The sequence below is a fragment of the Saccostrea cucullata genome, unplaced genomic scaffold (genome assembly GCF_032062105.1).
Source record: "Saccostrea cucullata isolate Sc308-1 unplaced genomic scaffold, CSIRO_AGI_Scuc_v1 ctg923, whole genome shotgun sequence".
In the NCBI taxonomy this organism is placed as follows: Eukaryota; Metazoa; Mollusca; class Bivalvia; order Ostreida; family Ostreidae; genus Saccostrea; species Saccostrea cuccullata.
The window spans coordinates 683,179-705,233 of record NW_026936399.1 but is presented as its reverse complement, the minus strand read 5'-3'; the positions used below and the strand labels follow the sequence as shown (position 1 = coordinate 705,233).

The window sequence follows — 22,055 nt, the reverse complement described above, 5'->3', positions numbered from 1 at the left end:
AAGCAAGGGCATAAGTTTATTATCATTGAAAAGGATTTTTCCAACATGTTATTATCATAAAGAAAAAAAATTCAAAATCAAGTTTGGAAATTATTTATTTTCAAATTGTTTTATTCTAGAGATAAAATTATAATTGCTGTGCAGCTGTATCAAAATCTCATTAAATCTAACTGCTTAAATGTAAATTAGTTAAGTTTTCTTACAATACGTTCTTTTTAGCCATCGTTTACACGAATCTGAGTACGCGTGCACTTGCATCATCAATTATGATCATGTGACCGCCATCCGGAAGTTAAAAAAATGGTTGAAGAGTCTGATCAAATCGACAAATGGAGTGATTAGGTCTAGTACATGTAATACGTAGACTGTAATTTCCTTTTTTAAAGATAATTTTGTATAAAAATTGTCATGAAGAATGGTTTAGTTTCAAGCACTGTAACTAGCCAGGTGTTTTACTGAAAAATATAGGCCTAATATGAAAGCAGATCAGCGGATGTAAAGAAACGGATAATGCCATTTATCGTGTTTATATACCTAAATAAGTAAAAACCATTCATCCTGAAAGCCTTTGTTGATCATTTAAAAGCCAGGGGTATCGTGTGCAGATACACGTGAGGGTTTATTGATCGTAGTCAACCGTAAGCTGTAAAATACCCGAATTACTCCTTGCATTGTGCACGGTGGAAGACGATTGGATTGTTTGGAAAGTGGGTGTTTCTAAACACTGTTATGTAACTTTAAAAAACGTGGCAATGGAACTGAGTTATGAAAATATACAAATTTGATTCCAGTGCTCTTAATTGTGGTCACATGCTAGGAAATCGATAATTAACAGAGTCGCCTACAGGTAGGAAGCAGAAGAAAGTGCTGAAGAAAATATACCTGTGGACTCGGTTCATAGTGACTATACAGGATGACTATGCATCAAGAGAAGCCCAGCACGAATGGGACCACCAATCATGCCAATGGCCACATACCTGCATCAAAGGAGGAGAAGAAACCCAACATACTGCAGAGGGCAGCTAATGGTATCATCTGGTTCTTTGAGACTGGGTTCGAAAAGTAAGAATTTTCATAAAATAACTTAATCTTTCCCAAATTTGCATGGAAGAAAATGTTGTCTTACTTAATTATCTCTCAAATAAGAATGTTGTTTTTATAGAAATGAATTTGATTTTATCCTATATTGACCCCTTTTTCCTGTGACACCTGTGGATATGACTAATGGATATTTTTGATATTGATTAAAAGAATCTGCCATGATTTGTTGGATATGATTTTTACAACTTGTTTGCAATGTTTTCCTTAAGAACCGGCTACCGGCCAAATTGACCGCTTGCCTTCAATTGACAAAAATGTTGCTTTGAAATAAAAATTTGTTGTTAGGTCCACAGAGATTTTGTTCATAAACCTCAGCCCCTAGCCTGTTACAACTTATCTCTAATCCTTTGAAATAAGGGGAAAACGCTGTGTTTGTTTTTATATCCCCTCGCCAAAGCTTGGGAATAAAAAAACACACAACTCATTGGATAAAAATCATATCAAAATGAAACTACAAATCTGACATGGGAGATTCTATATATATTTCATATGACAGAGTATTGTATCACATAGTAACTCTAGTAGACAAATATAATTTTTGCTGTTTTTGAGGTCAATGTGATGATTTGGCCGCTTGAGGAGTACAGTATGTACTGAGCCTGAAGGGCTAATTTATCGTTACAGTCAAAGGGCTAAATTATCATATTGACTACGAATACAGGAATAATTGTTTTATTTCATGATTCAGTGATTAAATGATGCAAATTAAGTCAGCATTCTATGCCATCTTACATGTCTGATGAAGTCCTAGCCATATATGCAATAAGAGAAGCAGAAATATTGAATATAAACATAAAAATTAGCCACCCCTTCCACACCCCACCCATCCCAGATGTATGAGCCTGAATGTCATGTTCACTTAAGTACAGCTCATTTGCAAGTGAAATAAATTTCCCAAAACAATTTGTATCAGTTTAGAATTTCCAAATCTATTTTTAGTCCAATGTTGAAAAAAATAAATCCTTATGTTCACCTGGAAGGTTAGCTGCAGAACTGTAGCTCTCTGCTTGAGAAAATTCGGACTGATAAAGCAGAGAGCTACAGATCCAAGCGTTGTAAAAACCTTCGATTTATGCCGACGATTTTTTGTCGCTGACTATTGGTATTTTTCGTGTATTTTATACTTTTTCAAGCTTAGAAAATAATTTGAAATGGTATTTGATTATTAATCATACATTCAACATCAATTCTTGATCATTTACTTACCACCCAACGCTAACAAATGGCTGTTTGTGGTTACGGAAGTCGAAATGGAACTCTTTTAAACTGATATTACAAAATTATAAACAGGACTGTTTTGGACCCATAAAAGGTAAACAAAGTATCAAATGTAAGAGTTAAATATATGAATTAGTATAGGATACCATTCTAAAAGCCAGAGAAAGCTTAAACTACACAAAATAAATACCTAAAGTAGCGACAAAAAATCATTGGCGTAAATGGAAGGTTTTTACAATGCTTGGATCTGTAGCTCTTTGCTTCATCTGTCCGTATTTTCTCAAGCAGAGAGCTACAGTTCTGCAGCTACTGGAAGGTCAATGAACTGAACATAACTTAGTCTTTTGTTCCCTACAATGCTGGATTCCAGGGCAAGAAAGCTAGGAATCATTCATGCAATCATTAAATAATGTTAATTTTAAAATCACTGTGTAAATATTTCTTATATTTTGACAGGATTGGTACATTTCTGGCGACACACCCTTGGAAGACACTTCTCATCACAGCAGCCATTGTTGGTCTTTTCTGTATAGGACTTATGAATTTTGGCGAAAATGAGGACAACAGTGTGATTTGGGTCCCATCCGATTCAGACCTTATGGACCACAAAAAATATGTAGAAAGCGTATACCCATCAACGACAAGATTTTTCTACTTAATACTTGTTGCCGACAATGTGATGGATCCTTCTACAATGACAAGTGTAAGTTTTGGTCTGTTAATGATTCTTAAGGTGCTTTAATTTGCAAAATTTAAGGTTTTAACAATTTGAAAACTAATGAAGTTTTTGGAGGAGCTTTATCACAGTCATTCAACATGATTTTTTTTGCAATTTTTGTTCAATTTGAAATTATACCAAGGTACTTTTTTCTTGTATTTCAATGTTTCAATGTCACGGTATTAATTAAGGTTATGATATTAGAGACCCCATCCAATCAAAAACAAATATGAAAATGCTTTTGTAATTAGTCAATTTTTGTCAGTTTATTGCTGTATAACTTTGGGTCAGGACAATAAATTAGACAAATTGGAAGAAAAGGGCAATTACTGGTAAGACATAAATTAAGCTAAATGGCTACAGAACGTGCTCTTCTATAAATCATCCTAGATGATATACATGTTATATATTGCTAAATTTAAAATTTTATTTTTTAGGTTTACAAAATCTATGATACCATAAGAAATGTTACCTCAGACTCAGGAAATGATTATTCATCAATATGTCTCAAGTAAGTTTCTAAAATGAAGACTGTAAATGATCTGATATGTAATTGGATGCATAGACTTATGTTGAACTTTCAATCAAATGTGAGTTGACAATCACAAATATTTTATTGATTATAATTTTACAAATTTAACATTTAGGCAGACTTTTTGCCCATTTTAAATTTGGCCAGTCACAATTCTGTTGACAAAATTATTCTACACATGTTCTTTGAATTTGCCTGTTTTAATTTCACCTACCTGTGAGTCAGGGGAAACAGGCAAAAATAAAACAGAGGCGAAAAGTACCCTTTATCAGACATTGTCGCCCGCTGAAAGCTGGGGATATTAATTACAGTCTGTCCATCTAGCTGTCCATCTGCTTGTAGTTCTGTTTGTCTGTAACACTTGTTTCCATATATCTCAAAAAGTCTTTAAGCTTTTGCAGTGAAATTTTCAGAACAACTCCCCATCCCATGGCCTAGGAAAGACTCCTATTTATTTTGAGACTCAAATGGTTAAAGATCAAGGTCTTTAATTCATATTTTTTATCTGTGTGTAAAACTTTCGTTTCTAGGTAAAATCTCAAGAAGCTCCAATTAACATTCAATACCATAACTTTTTATGGCCATGCCCACCCTTCTTAAAGTGCCCCCTTTGACTTTCCTCCCCCTTCTTCCTCCTGATCTGCACTTGCTCTTCTTTTCCAAAAGCTGGGGAAAAAAGATTCGCTGAATAAGCTAATGTTTGAATTAAATCATATTTTGTATCTTTGCATGGCCATGAGGTATCAACCTTTTTTGCTTTATCATTATGCTATTATTTATAGTCTGGTTGCCATGGTAAAATGTATCCATATGATATGCAGACACTCTCTTTATTATTATTTTTTTTTTAGGTCTAATGGAAATTGCCTGGTAACTAGCGTATTGGAGCTGTGGTCATACAGTAGTGCTACCATCAGTGGTCTTAATTCAGGAACGATTCGATCAGACGTAAACACTATAACGACCAGGTAAGACCTTGTGATTATCTCTGCTGTTTCAAAGGGAAAATAAGGATAGCTACCTGTAATATTATATGATTAAGACTTTAGTTTTGTATTTCTTTTCTGTAATGAATACATATTAATTCAAATAATTTTCGTGGAAGTGAAGTATTTTTACATTACATAAGTAAAGTTATGTCTAATTTGCATTACAGGTAGGTACCAATTTGAAAGTCTAGAATTACAAGTTTTAATCACTTGTTTACAAATTTCACATCACATAATAAGAATTTTTGGGATTGTCTTGTGGACTATGAAATTTTAAGCTTCCAAAGGCCTGCTATTGAAAAATATAATTTTACAATTTGAATGTATTATTTAGTTCAAGAAACATGGTTTATTTTTATATCAAGTGCTAGGGTATATTTTTGAATACCATATTTGTGTTTCACACCGACCCCTGAAGAAGTCAGACTGCAGTATATATATTAATAATTTTTTTTCTTCACTGTGTTGTAGTCCCATGTACTCATCCCCATGGGAAGCCACAAAGTATCTGGGAGGGAGAACAGTGTCTGGATCAACCATAACAGCTGCCAAGGCGGCCTACATCACCTATTATATTGATGCAGTGAGTATTCATGCCATGGCTTTTACAGTAGAGCACAGAACTGTCAGTCAGGAAGTTAATGTTTAAAGAACTAACATAGGAATGACTAGCAATGTTTTAAAGATTTATCAGGTCTACTAGAAAATTAGCTTTCATGATGTAGCCCTCTACAATTTTTAGTTCTACTGGTCAGAGATAAATGTCTAAAAAAAAATATCCCTTTAGTATGGCTAGTCTTTAAATGTTGATATTCTCTTTGTGCATGCATGATCAACAAAATGTACCTGCTTAGTATTTGTAGTGAGATTATAATGTTGATTTCCAGAATTGATTTGAAGAAAAGTTTAAGATGTATCAGAGATCAATAATTTTTTCTTGTTTTTTTCAGACAGATGATATTAATAAAACAGCTGCAGAAAAGTGGGAAGAGAAAGCTGTAGAAACAGCCAAAAATCTTCAGGAAGCAGGAATCCAGGTGTATTATTTTTCTTCTTTCAGGTATGAGCCAGGTTTCCAATCTAACACTTGAAAAAAATATTTCTTTCCTACATTAAAAAAAAAATATGTTATTAATAAGTCTTTCAAGACTTAATAAGTTATTCTCTGAAAATTTAACTAATTTAAAAATATCTTTACTTACTCGGATCTGGATGACTTTATTCTGTAGAGAATGCCAAATCTTTGGAAAAGCTTTCAGGCTCAATATATTCAATCAGACAGAGAAACTGACAAATTTGTTCAATAGACACCCCCCCCCCCCCCAAAAAAAAGAAAGAAATATAGACATATTTTTTTTAAAAATTGAGGCTTTTCTTTAAAAACATGGTATATTTCTTTAAAAAGAAAAGCTTGCACATGGATATACCGGTAAAACATGACTGATACATTTCAATATCTTTTACAGTCGGAGTGAAGAAGGAGGTGGAGCTATAAGAAAGGACGTGTCTCTGTTATCAGCTGGCTATGTCCTTGTGATTGTCTATCTGTTCATTGTCTTTGGGAGACTGAACTGTGTCGAACAAAGGGTATGTTATCAGTGAGGCTATTTTAGGACATACACAACATAGTTTTAACTCAATTGTATTTTCCCCAGAAGTTGAAGAGTTCTAATATTTAATAGAACTGTGTACTACATTCAACGTCTATAAGCTGTAAGTTGCACTTCTTCTAAAACAAGTATAGTTATAAACATGAAACTTGAAAAATTATCAGTAGATAAGGTATGTTGCATATGTTGTCAATTAAACATGTAGGTGAATTTAATACAGTCAAGCTTTGAGAAAAAAATCTGTTCTCATACTTAGTCATTTGTATTAAATGAAAATACATCTACCTCTCTGTTTCAGATTGGTCTATCCCTAGCCGGCATCATTGTGATCGGAATGTCTATAGGGTTTTCTTTTGGATTTTCCAGTGCTGCAGGCTGGAAATACGGACCACTTCACTCCATTTTACCCTTCTTACTTCTTGGTTAGATGGTTTGAAATTATAAAACTCATATACTGTATACAGGAAAATTTTCGCTCCCGTTTTATTTTCACCCCTTTCGCCCTCTTCTTGAGTGGGCGAATTTAAAACGGGGTGAATTCAAATTGCACAGCATAATTTCTTAAACAGAACTATGACTGGGCGAATTTAAAACGGGGCAAAATTGTTTGCAAGTGCAAAAGGGCTAAAATAATATTGGGCAAAAATAACCCTGTATACAGTAATCTTTCATTAATCGTCATCGTTATTCCAAAGTTTTTGTATATATGAACTTCAAATTCATTCAAATTAAATATCCTATAAATAGAATTTTTAGAAAGGATTTCAGAATATTAAACATAAGAAAGGACAATTCATGATGATTCTGTTTATATTAAAGTTTGAAATTACACTAAAGATGTGCATGTATTTGCAGACATAAAATTTACTGTAAGTATTTTGATTGACAGGTATAGGAGTAGATGATATGTTTGTCATTGTGGGCTCATACCAGAGTCTCAGTCACCATGAACTCGGCCTGCCCTTGCCCCAGAGGATGGGGAAGCTGTTACGACATGCTGGGGTGTCCATTCTCGTGACGTCAGTCACAGACATCCTGGCTTTTGGCATAGGTGCTACCACAGTGAGTGAAATTTTATTCTGTTTGATAAGTTTCTCTGAAAGTATACTGGTGATCACTATATTTTCGTGACACCTTAGTTTTGCTAGATAGCTAATTGGTATTGTAGACAATCCTTACTAATACAAATATATATACGAGAATGAAATTTTCATGAGCAAACATGCTCACTTAATTATGCAAAAAAAAGTTCTCATTAATAAAATGATTTACAGTACTAGTCTTAGAATTAATAAAGAATGCTGTGCTTCACATTTATTTTGCTTGACTTTCAGAAAAATTGAAACTGTTTGTAAAAGAAGACAAATTATTCGATATTGTTACTAAATTTGTTATATAATTTCTATTTCAATTTATAGAAGAAAATAATTAAAATGATATTTTTGTATTCTTTGATTTTTCAGACCTTGCCAGCTTTGAAATCCTTCTGTGTTTTTGCCTGTATTGGAATTCTGGGTCTGTTTGGACTGTCTACCACGTTTTTTCTGGCGGCGTTTACTCTGGATATCATGAGAACTGAGCAGGGCCGCAATGCATGTATCTGTTGTTACAAACACAAACCTGACTACAAGCCAAACAACTGTAGTCAAAGAAACCTGTTCAACATATTTCTACGCAAATACTACACACCTGTTGTTTTGAAGCTACCTGTTAAGGTATGTACTTGTATTTATTCTTGAAATTGAAAGTTGATCGTGTTTTAATTTAAGGGTTAGATAGCTTAATCTGCAAGCTCAAGTCATCTTTCTTCTTGTTTCCTTTTAAAACCAATTTTCATCTTATTTTCACATTTTCTTCCTATTTTTCACTTTTTTCACTTCTTCAAAAGAATACTGCTTCAATTCTAAGACAAGAAACAAAAAGTACTGTTGCCTGTAATTTGGATTCAAATCAGATAATTGGGATTCAAGTCAGAAATCAGCAAATTATACAAGACTTATGTTTAAATTTCCAGCATTGTCATGATGGTTACTGGTACCAAAATTTTTTTTCCTTTTAAAATCAAGGAAGGCAGATTGTTATTGCAATTTTACTGATAATATGCACCTACAGTACATGGAAACATATTTAATCTTAAGTCACACAGAACAGTCAATATATGATGTACATTGAGCCCCAGATGGAAGTATTAGAATTAGAAAGGTTGAACACAAATGCAAATTGGTACATTGTGCATTTTCTAGTATAATTAGGATAGGGATTCATCAGGTTATTAAAGGAATGTTTTTAAGCTTTCTGTGATTTATTGGTGTGTGAATCACACAGACTTGCACGTTGGCATATTTTTCATGAAGCGCTATATTTAACTTTTACATGTTTGGAAGCACCAAAAATATTCCCAATATGTGAATTTCTTGCTTCCCTAATGCCTTATATTGTTATACATGTACTTTTACTAACGTCGCTGTAGCTACATTGTGACATCACATTAACACACTTTACTTTGTGTTTATATCTACGCGTGAGTATACAGTGTACATGAAATTGGTATTCAAATCAATTTCACAGTTGGGTTAGTAAAAAAACCACAGCAAATGTAAATATTTATCATTAACACTCAAAACCATTGAAGAAATTGTTCTTCAAGTACCTCCTTCCCCTTTGCAAGGTTGCAGAATTTATCAAGAGTTCATATGACAAACGGTAGCCTTGTTTTACAGATTGTGGTTGTGGTGGTTTCAGTAGCACTATTAGGACTCAACATTTATGGGTTCTACAGCCTCAAACAAGACTACAATGAAAACTGGTTCTTTCCAAGTGATTCTTATGCTTACGAATTCAACGAGAAGAAGGAGGCCTATTTTCCAGGAGGGGGAGCCCGTGCCGCTGTCTACTGCAGTAAGTTGATTTAATATGTCATCATGATTTGCATTGTTGAAAATTGTTCCAGTGTTATGTTTAAAAATTGTATATTTTTACTCTGAACTAAGAGTTTTTTGAAGCAGGTTGAATTTACCAGGAAGATACATTGGACAATTTTATATAAAATCAGAGTAAAAAATTATTTTCTATGTAAAACTTTAACAACATATTGTGTCCCCACTGCATCTCCAAAGGTCCTGATTTGAACAAACTTGAATCTACACTATCTGAGGATGTTTCCACATAAATATATGACTTATCATGGCATTGCTTGTTCCTGAAAGGAAGATTTTTAAAGAAATTTGAAATATATTCCTATGTAAAACTTTGATGACCCATCGTGGCCTCACCTTACTCCTTGGGGTCATCATTTGAACAAATTTGAATTAAGCTTGCATATAAATTAAGATTGCATATAAGTTTCATCTAGATTCAAGTCTGATGGTGTTCAGTGCATGATGAATTCCTCCTGGATGATCAAATGCTGAAGAAAAAAGTCTGCATTGACCAATAGTATGGACACAAACTACAGTTACAATATTTAAAAGTACTGTATACAGGGTTATTTTTGCTCCATGTTATTTTCGCCTCTTTCACACTTGCGAACAAATTGGCCCAGTCTTAAATTGGCCCAGTCACAGTTTTGTCTAAGAAATTATATTGTATTCTTTGAATTCACCCCTTTAAATTTGCCCAATTGAGGTAAGGGCAACAGGGGCAAAAATTTCCTTATAAACAGTATTTATTTGTTAGCATATTTACTTGTTTTTAACTTTTTCTTTCAGAAAACATAGACTATTACGGTTCCAAAACAAAATTTGATAATCTGTACATGCAGCTGAACAGCAGTCAGTATTTAGCCACAGGTTCCTTGGACAGCTGGTTCCATTCCTACACAGCATGGCTAGGGACTAACCCAGGGGCTGCGGCAGGCAAACTGGATGCTAGTATGTATTCTGATTTGTATAATCTTGAATTAGTCAGTGTATCTAGAGCCAAGATACCAAGTATATGTATTTTATTTCAATCATTTATTAGCATGTACATTGAACTTGACCAATGCTTAATAACCCTTGCATCCAGGTCTGGTAAAATGACCCTTTCCAAATTGAAAATTTACACTTTTTTCCCAAATAAAATTCTTAAATGATAAGCAGATTGAATTTTTAAGTGGTTTTACTTAAAAGAAAAATAATGAATTTTTACATCAAGCCTTCAGTCTTATTCTCAATTTAACATTAAAACTTAATACAGGACATCAATTTTTGCCAAATTTTTGCCACCCTTTCAATTTTAAAATTTCTAATTGAAAGATTACAGAACCCTGTACCAAAAAAGCTCAATTTAGCCCTGCTAAATAAACAGTCAAGATGCAGCGTCAAAAATGCTTAACAATGATTACCAGTTTACCACAAAATAAGTACATATACAAGATAAGCAACAGCCTTGATATATGTAAACAAGTTTCTTAGTGGAATCGTTTGCGTATTTTAGATTTGTATCCAAATAGTGAGGCTAACTTTGTGGATTTGTTGTATACTTTTGTGACCACGGAGGCTTCAGGAATACGACATGCAAGGGAGGTGATGTTTAGCGGTAGCTCAGGAACACGGGACATTACTGTAAGTCTCTGTCAATTGACATTTAAGCACCTATAGTTAATCAGGAATTTAGTGCTTAATTAGGAGTTAGCTTTTTAGGTCACCTGAGTAAACTCAGGTGACCTATTGCTATCCGTTTTCGTCCGTCGTCGTACGTCGTTCGTAAACTTTTGAACATTTTTAACTTCTTCTCTGGAACTACTGAACCAATTTCAACCAAATTTGGTATACAGCATCCATGGGTGAAGAGGAACAAAAATTGTGAATTTCATGGTCCCTTCCCCCCTGGGGCCTGAGGGGTGGGGCAAAAACCGCTAAAATTAATGAAATCTTTAAAAATCTTCTTCTTTACTCCTGGACATCAAACAGTCAAACTCTTGACATGATTGTAATCAGCATTGAGTCCTCTACCAAAATTGTGAATTTCATGGCCCCTGGGTCAGGGGTTCTGGTGTTAGGGCGGGGCTATATAGATCATATAGTAAAAGAGCATTATTTCTTTGAAAATCTTCTTCTCTGCTCCTGGGTATTAAATTAACTAAATAAGAACATAGTTATGATGACCAAGAGTGCCTCTTAAAAATTTGTGAATTTCATGGCCCCTGGGTCAGGGGTTCTGGTGTTAGAGCAGGGCTATATAGATCATATAGTAAAAGTGCATTATTTCTTTGAAAATCTTCTTCTCTGCTCCTGAGTATTAAATTAACTAACTAAGAAAATAGTTATGATGAGCAAGAGTGCCTCTTCAAAAATTTTTGAATTTTATGGCCCCTGGGTCAGGGGTTCTGGTGTTAGGGCGGGGCTATATAGATCATATAGTAAAAGTGCATTATTAGTCCCCTACCGGTGAAACCGGGGGGACTATAGGTTTCCTCTGCGTCCGTCCGTCCGTCCGTCCGTCTGTCTGTCTGTCTGTCCGTCTGTCTGTCTGTCCCCGTCAGTCTGTCCCACTTGGTTTTCCAAACTTTTTTTCTAAACGCTTGCAGATATTAAGCTGAATTTTGGTATGTGAGTGTATCTTAATGAGTTACAGATCAAGTTTGAATTTCGCTTTGCTACATTCATTTTTGACAGAATTATGGCATTTTGAATATTTTTCATAATCGTTTAATTAAGATCGGGTTCGAACTGCGCTAACTTCCGATGGTCGATATAAATATAAAGCGAGGAAAAGACGGGGGAAAAATGAGTTGAATTTTCGTCTTAATGGGGATTATTTTTTTAGTTTTAAGGCATTTACAACTTAAAAATCTTGCAGTTTTACCTTGGACATGACTTTAGCATATTATAAAATGACATCCTGAAGAAAAAGGGGAACCCGGTAGGGGACATGTATTGCTTAAGCAATACTCTCAGAATGCTTGTTTCTTTGAAAATCTTCTTCTCTGCTCCTGGGTACTAAATAAACTAACTAAGAACATAGTTATGATGAGCAAGAGTGCCTCTTCAAAAATTGTGAATTTCATGGTCCTTGGGTCAGGGGTTCTGGTGTTAGGGTGGGGCTCTATTGAAACATTAATTCTTTGAAAATCTTCTCTGCTCCTCGGTATTAAACAAGCTAACTAAGTACATAGTTATGATTAACAAGAATGCATCCTCCAAAATTGTGAATTTTATGGCCCCAGGGTCAGGGGTTCTGGTGTTAAGGTGGGCTCTATTGATTATGTAGTGAAAATGCAGTAATTCATCAAAAATCTTCTTCTCTGCTCCTGGGGATTAAGCCAATAAACTATGTACATAGTTATGATGTGGAAGGGTGCCTCTTCCAAATTTGTGAATTTCTTGGCCCCTGGTCAAGGGTTTTGGTGTAAGGAGGGAACTCTTTTTATTATATAATGAAAATGCATGAGTTCTTTAAAAATTTTCTTCTTTGCTCCTGGGTATTAAACAACTAAGTAAGTATACAGTTATGATGAGCAAGAGTGTTTCTTCAAAAATTGTGAATTGTGAACTGTGGGGTGGGGTGCATGACTGGTTATAAAGTGAAAATGCATTTTCTCTTTCTTACTCTGATCTAACTCTGGGTATTAAGTAACTAGAGTAAGCATTCTAAGTGCCTAATTATGATAAGCAATGGAGCTTCTTTCAAAATTGTGAATTTCATGACATCTGATTTAAAACACAAACCAAATTTCAATTTTTTGGAAAGTTGTTTCATGATACTCAGGTGACCTATAAGGCCTATGGGCCTCTTGTTGTCAAACAAGTTCTGAATGGTTTTGAAATCTATCAACCAGAGATGATTTGAACATATTTTATTGTACTAAATATAAACAATGGGATTGGGCACAAGTTCTAAAAACTTAAATCGCTCTCTCCCTAAACCAGAGATAGTATTTGGAATTAACAAATTTTGTAAACTGTATACAGGGTTATTTTTGCCCTGTGTTATTTTTTACCCTTTTACACTTGCTAACAATTTTGCCTTGTTTTAAATTCACCCAGTCTTAGTTTTGTTTCAGAAATTATACTGAGTTATTAGAATTTGACCTGTTTTAAAATCCCCCACTTGTGACAGGCATGAAAGGAGTTAAAATAAAATGGAGGCAAAATTTTTACAGTATACATTGTATACAGTATTAAATTCTCAAACTAAAAAAATAAAAGTAATGAAAAACTGGATGACATCCTGTAAAAGTAATTCCTATTTAATCCCCCCATCTCATTTACAGACAACTTACATATCATACCAGCACCTGACTTATAGCACTGCTGCAGATGAAATTGTGGCCATGGAGGCTATAGAGTCCATGGTCAGTAAGATTTTCTCCGAGTCGGAATGCTTCCCATATGGCAGACTTTATCTTCAGTGGTATACAAACAAAGTAAGACTTAGCATTTGTGTTTCACTCTCTAGAATAGTAAATATCAAAAATTATTTAATTTAGTTCTACATTATTTCTGGACCTGTATTTCAAAATTCAATTTGTTTTAGCATTATTTGTCAGTTAAATTTGAACTAGAAATATTTATTCCAAGAATTTTACTTTTAATTATTAATTGATGAATTTTAATTAGGTGATAAAAAGTGAGCTGTTCAGGAACTTGGGCTTGGCTGCAGCCTGTGTGTTTGTGGTCACTCTGATCCTTATAGCCAATATTTGGACCAGTATTCTTGTCTTCTCTTGTGTCATCATGACCCTGGTAAGTAGAAAGTATATCATAATACCTTAATAATGTTACCGTTTATTGGTTTGTATACCTGTTCATGTTCAGTGCTTGTAAGACACAAGAACAAAGCTACTCTTTTTTCTGTAGCGATACAGAAAAATTTGCAGCTTTATGTCTGAGAATTTACAAGGTTGTGAAGAGAGTTATCAGTTTTTGTAAGAAAAAACTTATTATAAGCATCCTTTCATTTTACGATTGTAGGTGGATGTAGCTGGTATCATGCACTTCTGGGGTCTGTCTATCAACATTGTGTCCTGTATCAACCTTGTCATTGCTATTGGTCTGGCTGTAGATTACTCTGCTCACATCGGTCACTGCTTTATGACATTTGTCGGAGACAGAAATGGTAAGAAAACAATAATATCCCTGCTCCACTTTCACATCTGTTCAAGTAATTATAGCTTTGCAAGTCATTTACTTATCAAATCTGTATGTCATGAAAATTTTAGCTCATCCGTCATCTGTCTAGTTGTCCATCTTTCTGTAAACTTTTCATATTTTCAACTTCTGCTGAAGAATCATTGTTTCAATTTTAACCAAAGTTGCTACAAAACATCCTTGAGTGAAGGGCTGTTTAAGGTATCTGATCCATTAAAGGACGTAATTTTCTAACCTTGAATATCCATCTTGTGTTAAATACTCTGAAACTAATTCAAAGCAGTTGAGAGTAGAAAAGGATAAACCAGGAGAATAATTACCCAAGCTGTAAATACAATACCGTGACTTCAAAAATTTTAATGAAACAAACTTTTTGCATGATTTAAACAATGCAAATTTTGATGAATTAATTCTACTGCATGATCCCAATGACATTTTAAACGGTTTTTATGATATTTTCAATGCTATAATCAATAAGCATGCAAAAGTAAAAACAAAGCGTGTGAAATCAGAATTCCGCACTAAATGGTTAACTCCAGAAATAAATAATGCTAGGAATTTTCGAGATCAATTTCATAAACAGGGAGACATGGATAATTTTAGACTTTGGAGGAACAAAGTCACATCTCTAATAAATAATGCAAAATCTACATATTATAAGGAAGTAATTGAAAATAGTTCTACTTCAAAGGAAATGTGGGGCCACTTAAATCAGTTAGCCTCAAAATCAGACAAAAACTCGTCTCCTTCCAATATAACATATAACGGTTTAGATCTTGATAATCTACAAGATATTGCAAATGCATTTAATGAGCATTTTGCCCAAATTCCAAAAAAATTAATAGATAATCTTTCGTTTACTGCTTTTAAATCAGAAAAATTGAAAAGATACACGGAGACAAAACTTGGAGATCAAGACTTTTTTGAAATCCCTTTGATTAATGAAGAAAAGGTATTCGAAATGTTAAAAAGACTTGATGTAAACAAATCTGCTGGTATAGACTTTGTTGGACCTAGATTGCTTAAACTGTCAGCTAGTATAATATCCAAACCTCTAACACACTTGATAAATTCTAGCATAATCAATGGATCTTTTCCTTCACAATTAAAGGTCGCAAAAGTAACCCCCTTGTTTAAAAAGGGCGATAAATCAGACCCAGGAAACTATCGTCCAATCTCGATTTTACCAACGATATCGAAAGTTTTAGAGAAGCATGTAGCAGAAAATATACGCATCTTTACTTCTCACTTTGACTTGCTAATGAAAGCACAATCTGGATTTCGAGAACTTCACTCATGCCAGACAGCTCTCACAAAACTAACTGATGATTGGTTGCATGCAATAGATAAAGGAAATTTTGTAGGTATTACATATCTGGATTTTAGCAAAGCATTTGATCTTGTTAATCATGATATACTAATTAAAAAACTTGAATGCTATCACTTTGATCCAATATCAATTAAATGGTTTAAATCATACTTATATAATCGAACTCAAAGTGTTAAAATTGGTGCGTACACATCTGAATCACTGCCAGTCACAGCAGGTGTGCCTCAGGGCTCTATTTTAGGTCCTTTGTTATTTCTATTGTATATTAATGATTTACCATTGTCTGTTGAACATTGTAATATTGATATGTTTGCTGATGACACTACAATGCATCTTCATGATAATAGTATTTCGCGTATTGAAACCACTCTTAATCATGAACTCTGTCAAATACAAAAATGGTGTCAACAAAATCAGATGATTATAAATACTGATAAAACAAAGTGTATGTTAATGGGAACACACCAAAAGAAATCTAAATTAGAAAACGTTAATTTTCATTTACAACTTTCCGATCATCCCCTTGAAAATGTAGAAATGCAAAAATTATTAGGTGTTCACATTGATCATAATCTTCAATATACTTGTCATGTAGATGCAGTTTGCAAAACTCTTACATATAAATTATTTACTTTACGAAAAATCAAAAAGTTTCTTCCAATGCGTACTAGAAAACTATTTTATAATGCTTTTATCCTGCCATCGATTTTGTATTGTCTATCCATTTGGGGCAATTGTCCTCAAACACACATGGACAGAATCTACAGATTACAAAAAAAAGCAGCTAGGATTATTTTAAATGAAAAATATGATACACCTTCAATGCCTTTATTTAACACTTTAGGTTGGCTAACAGTTTATGAACTTTTATATTTACAGAAAAGCATTTTAATGTACAAAATATTTCATGGACTGTCTCCTGATTATATGCATAATCTTTTTGAATTTCAAAGTTCTGGATCATACACTTTACGCTCAGAAACAAATTCCGAACTTCGACTACCAAAATATAAAACAAACTTATTTAAAAATTCTTTACAATATTCAGGGGTTATTATCTGGAATGAGTTACCAATTAATATAAGAAATTCTCAATCCCCTGCAATATTTAAAAGAAGTGTTGAAAATTTTCTACTTATAAAACGCAATGATTCTGTGTGATTTTTTTTTTCTTTCTCTCTATACTGAAATGCTGATGTTTTTATTTGTTTGTAACATACTGATTGATTTTTTATTGTCTCATAATTGTAATTTTATTTATTGTATATATGCATTGTATATGTGTTTTTAAAGAAGGCCCCGAGGAAGACTAGTGTTCGCACTAATCGGGTTACCTTCTCTAAATAAAGTATTATTATTATTATTATTAATTAATTAAGAATGCATTGAGGTTTCTATGGGAACAAGATCATTTTTTAAAATAGAAATTTAAATACTATGAATACAAAAAAATGCTTTGGTGGAAATATGCATATAATTATTAAGAATAGAAAACAATTAAAAAATAATTTTTCACTGGATAGATTAATAAAATAATTAGTTTTATTGATTTAAAGCAAAGGGGGATAACTCTTTAAGGGCGGCTCAAGGTTAAAGATTAGGACACATTCCGCTCTTACATATTGAGACTAAAACATTAATATTATATCTCCATATACTGAGTATTCTGTTATGCATTCAAATTCATTGAATCTGAGGCTATTATGGATACCTTAATTAAGTTGTTGAAATGAAGGACTAAGCACCCCTTCCAAGGGGAGATTATCAAGAAAAGACAAAAACAGGGTGAGGTCTTAAAAAAAATTTCTTAACCACCACTGGGCAGAAATGGTCAAATTTTATGTGGGAGCTTCCAGAGATAATGTAGACTCTAAATTTTTCAAATCTTGGCCACAATAGGGAATCAAAGTTTACGTTGATTTTTAAAAATCCTGTTCTCAAAAAATGCTGTGCTAGAAAAGTCGAAAGTAATGTGAAATCTGTAAAAAGTTGCTAATTAAGATTATGAAATGATTGAATCAATCCATTGTCCCTTGGGCTAGGGTGGTGCCACAATAGGGAATCAAAATATTACAAGGGAAAAAACTGATGAACAGTAGAGCAAGAGTAACTTGTGTGAGCATTGTGGCCCATGGGCCTCTTGTTATAAATAAGATTCATCTGACATTTTATTAATTTTTATTTGCACAGTTAATAAATTCTTTCAATATATGTTAGTTGTCACGTGATAATGAATAAAATGTGTTTAATCAAACAAAATACTTGTTATTAACCTCTGCAGAGCGTGTGAGGGCAACATTGGTAGAGATGGGAAACCCAGTCTTCAGTGGAGGTTTCAGCACGTTTCTAGCCTTCATTCTTCTAGCAGCCAGTAAAAGCTACGTGTTCACCACATTTTTTAAGGTAGACAGTCTTCAATTTTCAGTTTCTAATTTAAGCATTCACAAGTAAGAAATATTAGAGTAATATTTATCTCACCTTTGTGTTATTTTTGGAATGAGATTAATTGATCATTGCTACTTTGCTAGACTCAATCTGATACACCCAAGGAGATATTAGACAAATGAAAAAATAATTTAGATCATATTAAACACTTTTTTAAATATTATCTCTTGAATATCCAAATTATTCGATAACATAAAATTATTAGAAGACTTTGACCCGATTTATTTTCAGCGAGTTGTTATAAACATAGAGGAGTGGTTTTTGAAATTAAGTATTTCAAGGAGATTATTTTCACTGAATCAATTTTTTCTTAAATGTATCATGGTAATTTACCAATGTTCAAGTTCTGGGCAGATGGTAATTGTGAAATGACATGCCTTATAATGACAAAAAGTTCTTTCCTCAATCAATGTCAGACTTATGGTAACTCATTCAAGTTAGGGAAACTTATTCTTCCTCTACACTTACAATATTCTTCAAACTTTTTGTACATGTAAATTATTCCTGCACAAAAACAATATTTATAGAGCAAAACAGAAAATATTAGAAGCATGTTTTTCCATTGTAACCTAATGAATCATCTTTGACATGGGTACATTGACATGGGACTTTATATAACCACATATCAACTTAGGTTAAAGTCCTGACTCTATAATTGTATAATATGTAGCTGGAGTACAGTCACACCTTATTATCTCAAACTGGATGAGACTGGGAACAAACGTTGAGATATCCAGAAATTTGAGATATTGAGGGTAATAAACTACCGTACTTTGAAAATAAGTGACTTGGGACTTCCAAATCACTTCGATCTATCTATAGTATTCAAAATATCAATGTTTGAGATTCTGACGTTTAACTGTATCAAAAGAAATGAAGCAATTATAAACTGGTTTTTATAAAAAAAAAAAAAAATTTGGCAGATATTTTTCCTGGTGGTGATATTTGGCCTCTTTCATGGACTCGTATATCTGCCAGTATTATTGTCGTGGATTGGACCCTCGGCGTACACCAGCGCTGACAGGCGTTATAAAGGCGACGACCCGGAATCTGGAGAGGAAAATAAAGATTCCAAATTACAAGGCCACGATAACCTTGCCATGAAAACTACAGTAAGTCTCAAACATTATAGATGTCTTAGTGCCTAGAAAATATATAAATATGTTTATATTGTAAAAAATTGTGATAGAAGATAGAAGTGATCTAATTTAGCTCATGTAGACAATCACCAAACAATAGGTTAACTGTATTCATTTAATATTGTAGTTAAATTCATACTCGCTAATTGATCAATATTGGCATAAAGTAGATGAGAAATCGTATATCTTTTATGAAAAATTGATCTTGTTGAATATAAAATATGTGCTTAAGCAAGCTTTTTGAGATTTTACAACTGGCTTTCATTTTCCTTTATTTACATAGTACAAAACTGGTAAAATAATTAAGTAATTAATGTTGTCTTTTGATTTTTTGCCACTACATGCATGTTGTTTTGGAATTTGTTCATGGAACAATTAATTAATTATTAGAATCAGGTTTTTCATTCTTCGGTTATTTATTTTTTTAATCTGTCTTTCCGTAATTTATGTGATGCATGTATTGAATGATTTTTTCTGACCAATATCTGCCACAAAAGAAAAGTCTAATTATGTTCTAAACTAAGTCAATATCTGCAGACATCAAAGCATTTGTCTATTTTAATCTTTCTTATAACCCATAGACTTGGTAATCATTACATACATGGAAATTAACAAGTTCTTCTAAATTTTGATGCCATTTGCTTAAAGTTCAAAGTTAGAAGATCAAGATTTTTTTAATAACCACATGGGAAGGCTTTTCTTAATTTTTGACATTTTCAAGTTCGTATCTTTGTTTGTTAACATGTACTGAATATTAATTTTCTTGTTGTGAACTTTTCTTTTCATCAAGCATGATGGTATGGGTATTTGTACACTGTTATATTGTAATGAGCCAAAAATATAAAGAGAAAATTTATGAATTTTGAATTTTATAAAGAGAAAGCTATTTGTGCAGCTTCAAATGTATTTTCACAGGCGGGCAAGAGGTTTAATAAACTGTGCAGCTTACCAGCTAGGTTCAGCTTCTAGATATACTCTTTATAATTGCTTCTTTTAAATGATGGGATTTAATTAGAAGTATAAAATTTATGATTATATGAAAACTTCATTAACAATTTATCTCATCTGTATATTAAATTGTGTACCATTGACTAACATCATTTTAATGAAAGATCAGCTTTTTCTGATCAAGAAGAAAATAAAACAATGTACTGTTGTTTTATTTACTTCTTGATCAGAAAAAAAATATATACTGTAAAAAAAAAAAGACAACCAAAAAAAAACAATGTACTGTAATTAATCATGTGGATGTACAGTGAAGCCTTATTAATCTGAGCATAATAACCTAGATGTTTCATCCGCTGGATGAAATTTGTAGGGAACCATTTATATTTAGATATACCAAGTATGTTTCTATAATGAGGATGCTTCATAAATCGGGAAGATTTTCTAAGGAACTCCAATGTCCAGATTAATGAGGCACAACTTTATTACAGTCATGATAAAAAGGAATTTTAGTCAAGAAAAGGAATATAAAAAATTTAGTCATAAGTCCTTTAATGCATTTCTCAACTTTTCCCTCACAAGATGCACTTAGAAAAAATCAATGTGTACGTTAATGTGTAAACAAATTTAGAACTCATATTTTCTGTTGACAGTTTGATCTTTCAGTTCCTAGTGCCTTCATTATTAGTTTTCAATATCCTTGTGCAAGAACTTCCCCAGTCAAAAACTTGTCTGATTAGTTGATTTGTGTGTTCATCACTACAGTGAAAACTTGCTTATAGTGAATTAGTTGTTGAGGGATTATGTGCTATAGGGGGATGGCTTAAAGATTTTAAATTGTTTTTTAAACAAATATTTATTTCACTTTAACCTGGTTCATTATTGGTTTACCAAGAAGCTTGTAAAATGAGTCGAGATTCTCAGTCCAAAAGTTCTTGTTATGTTTTAACACTTGATCTTACCTGGTTAATCCTTATATATGTATAAGTCGGAATTAAGTCCTTCAAAATAATTATTAAAAAAAAAACAACAAAAAACTGCAGTAATCTACAGGAACAGATCAGATGTGATACTATTTAGTTTAAATTAAAGTAACTGAAATTTTTTAGAAAATGTTTTACAAAGTGTGTTTGGTATTGCTAATCTTACCCTGTTTTTGTAGTATTGCTAATCTTCCCCTGTTTTTGTTTTCAGATAAGTAATGGCTACGTATCAGAACCTCCTCCGGATTACCAGCAGACAGACTTACCGTACATCCCTCCCCCAGACTACACCCCTCCCTCAAAGCCCCGGGGACAGGCCAACGGAAGAACCCCCCAGGCAAACGGCAGGATAACCCCTATCAGTACGTAACGGAATCTTGCCAATTCTGCTACATCTGTGATATAATTTTTTTGTTAACAACTGTCGTTAATTCAGAGATTACTACAATGTGCCAGTGAGTTTGCCTGCATTTTAAAGAGATTATTTTATGCCATTTTGTTGTACGTGTTTGTATATTGTTTTTGTAAGGTATGTTGATTTGTCTTATATCTCAGTCCCAATTGTAACGCTACAAATATGTCTGTCCATCATGTTTTGTTGTCTCCCTTGTAAATCATTTTTTATAAAGTGAATCTCTGGTTGTAGACAATCGAATCCAAGTTTTCTACATGATCTGGGGTCATGACACTTTTAGTTTAATTATGTTTTATATATCTAAAGGCTTGTTTGTTAGTACTTGTTTATTGAATGAAAACCGGTATGGGATGCATATGTTTTTAACTTATGTTATTTGCATTTGTTTTTTTATAAATTTAATAATATCCACTTTTGCTAGTGCCAGGATATGCCAAACAGAAAATGTTATGTTGGATTAATTGGTTAATAAGAAGTTTATTAATTTATAAATAATGAGATATTGAACTTGTAAACATATAATGCTGATGTAGATGTTAGGGATACAGATTGATGATT

At 33.1% G+C, this 22,055-nt stretch overlaps 1 protein-coding gene across 2 annotated transcripts; it reads left to right on the top strand.

The window, feature by feature from the left end:
• Window positions 1-371: 371 nt before the first annotated feature.
• Window positions 372-21,691, top strand: LOC134245509 (protein patched homolog 1-like). Of its 2 annotated transcripts, XM_062727795.1 has the most exons (20): window positions 372-1,062; window positions 2,776-3,022; window positions 3,475-3,548; window positions 4,421-4,537; window positions 5,030-5,141; window positions 5,509-5,618; window positions 6,025-6,145; window positions 6,467-6,590; window positions 7,058-7,230; window positions 7,632-7,883; window positions 8,889-9,066; window positions 9,876-10,037; window positions 10,585-10,712; window positions 13,364-13,516; window positions 13,710-13,835; window positions 14,064-14,208; window positions 17,852-17,973; window positions 18,939-19,127; window positions 19,438-19,460; window positions 21,294-21,413. In XM_062727795.1, exons 1-20 carry the CDS (start codon window positions 914-916, stop codon window positions 21,295-21,297), a joined length of 2,709 nt encoding a protein of 902 aa, XP_062583779.1. In that variant the 5' UTR covers window positions 372-913; the 3' UTR covers window positions 21,298-21,413. The 2 variants fall into 2 exon arrangements, with proteins under 2 accessions (XP_062583779.1, XP_062583778.1); XM_062727794.1 differs by lacking the exon at window positions 19,438-19,460 and having other exon boundaries at window positions 374-1,062; window positions 21,294-21,691.
• The last annotated feature ends 364 nt before the right edge of the window (window positions 21,692-22,055 follow it).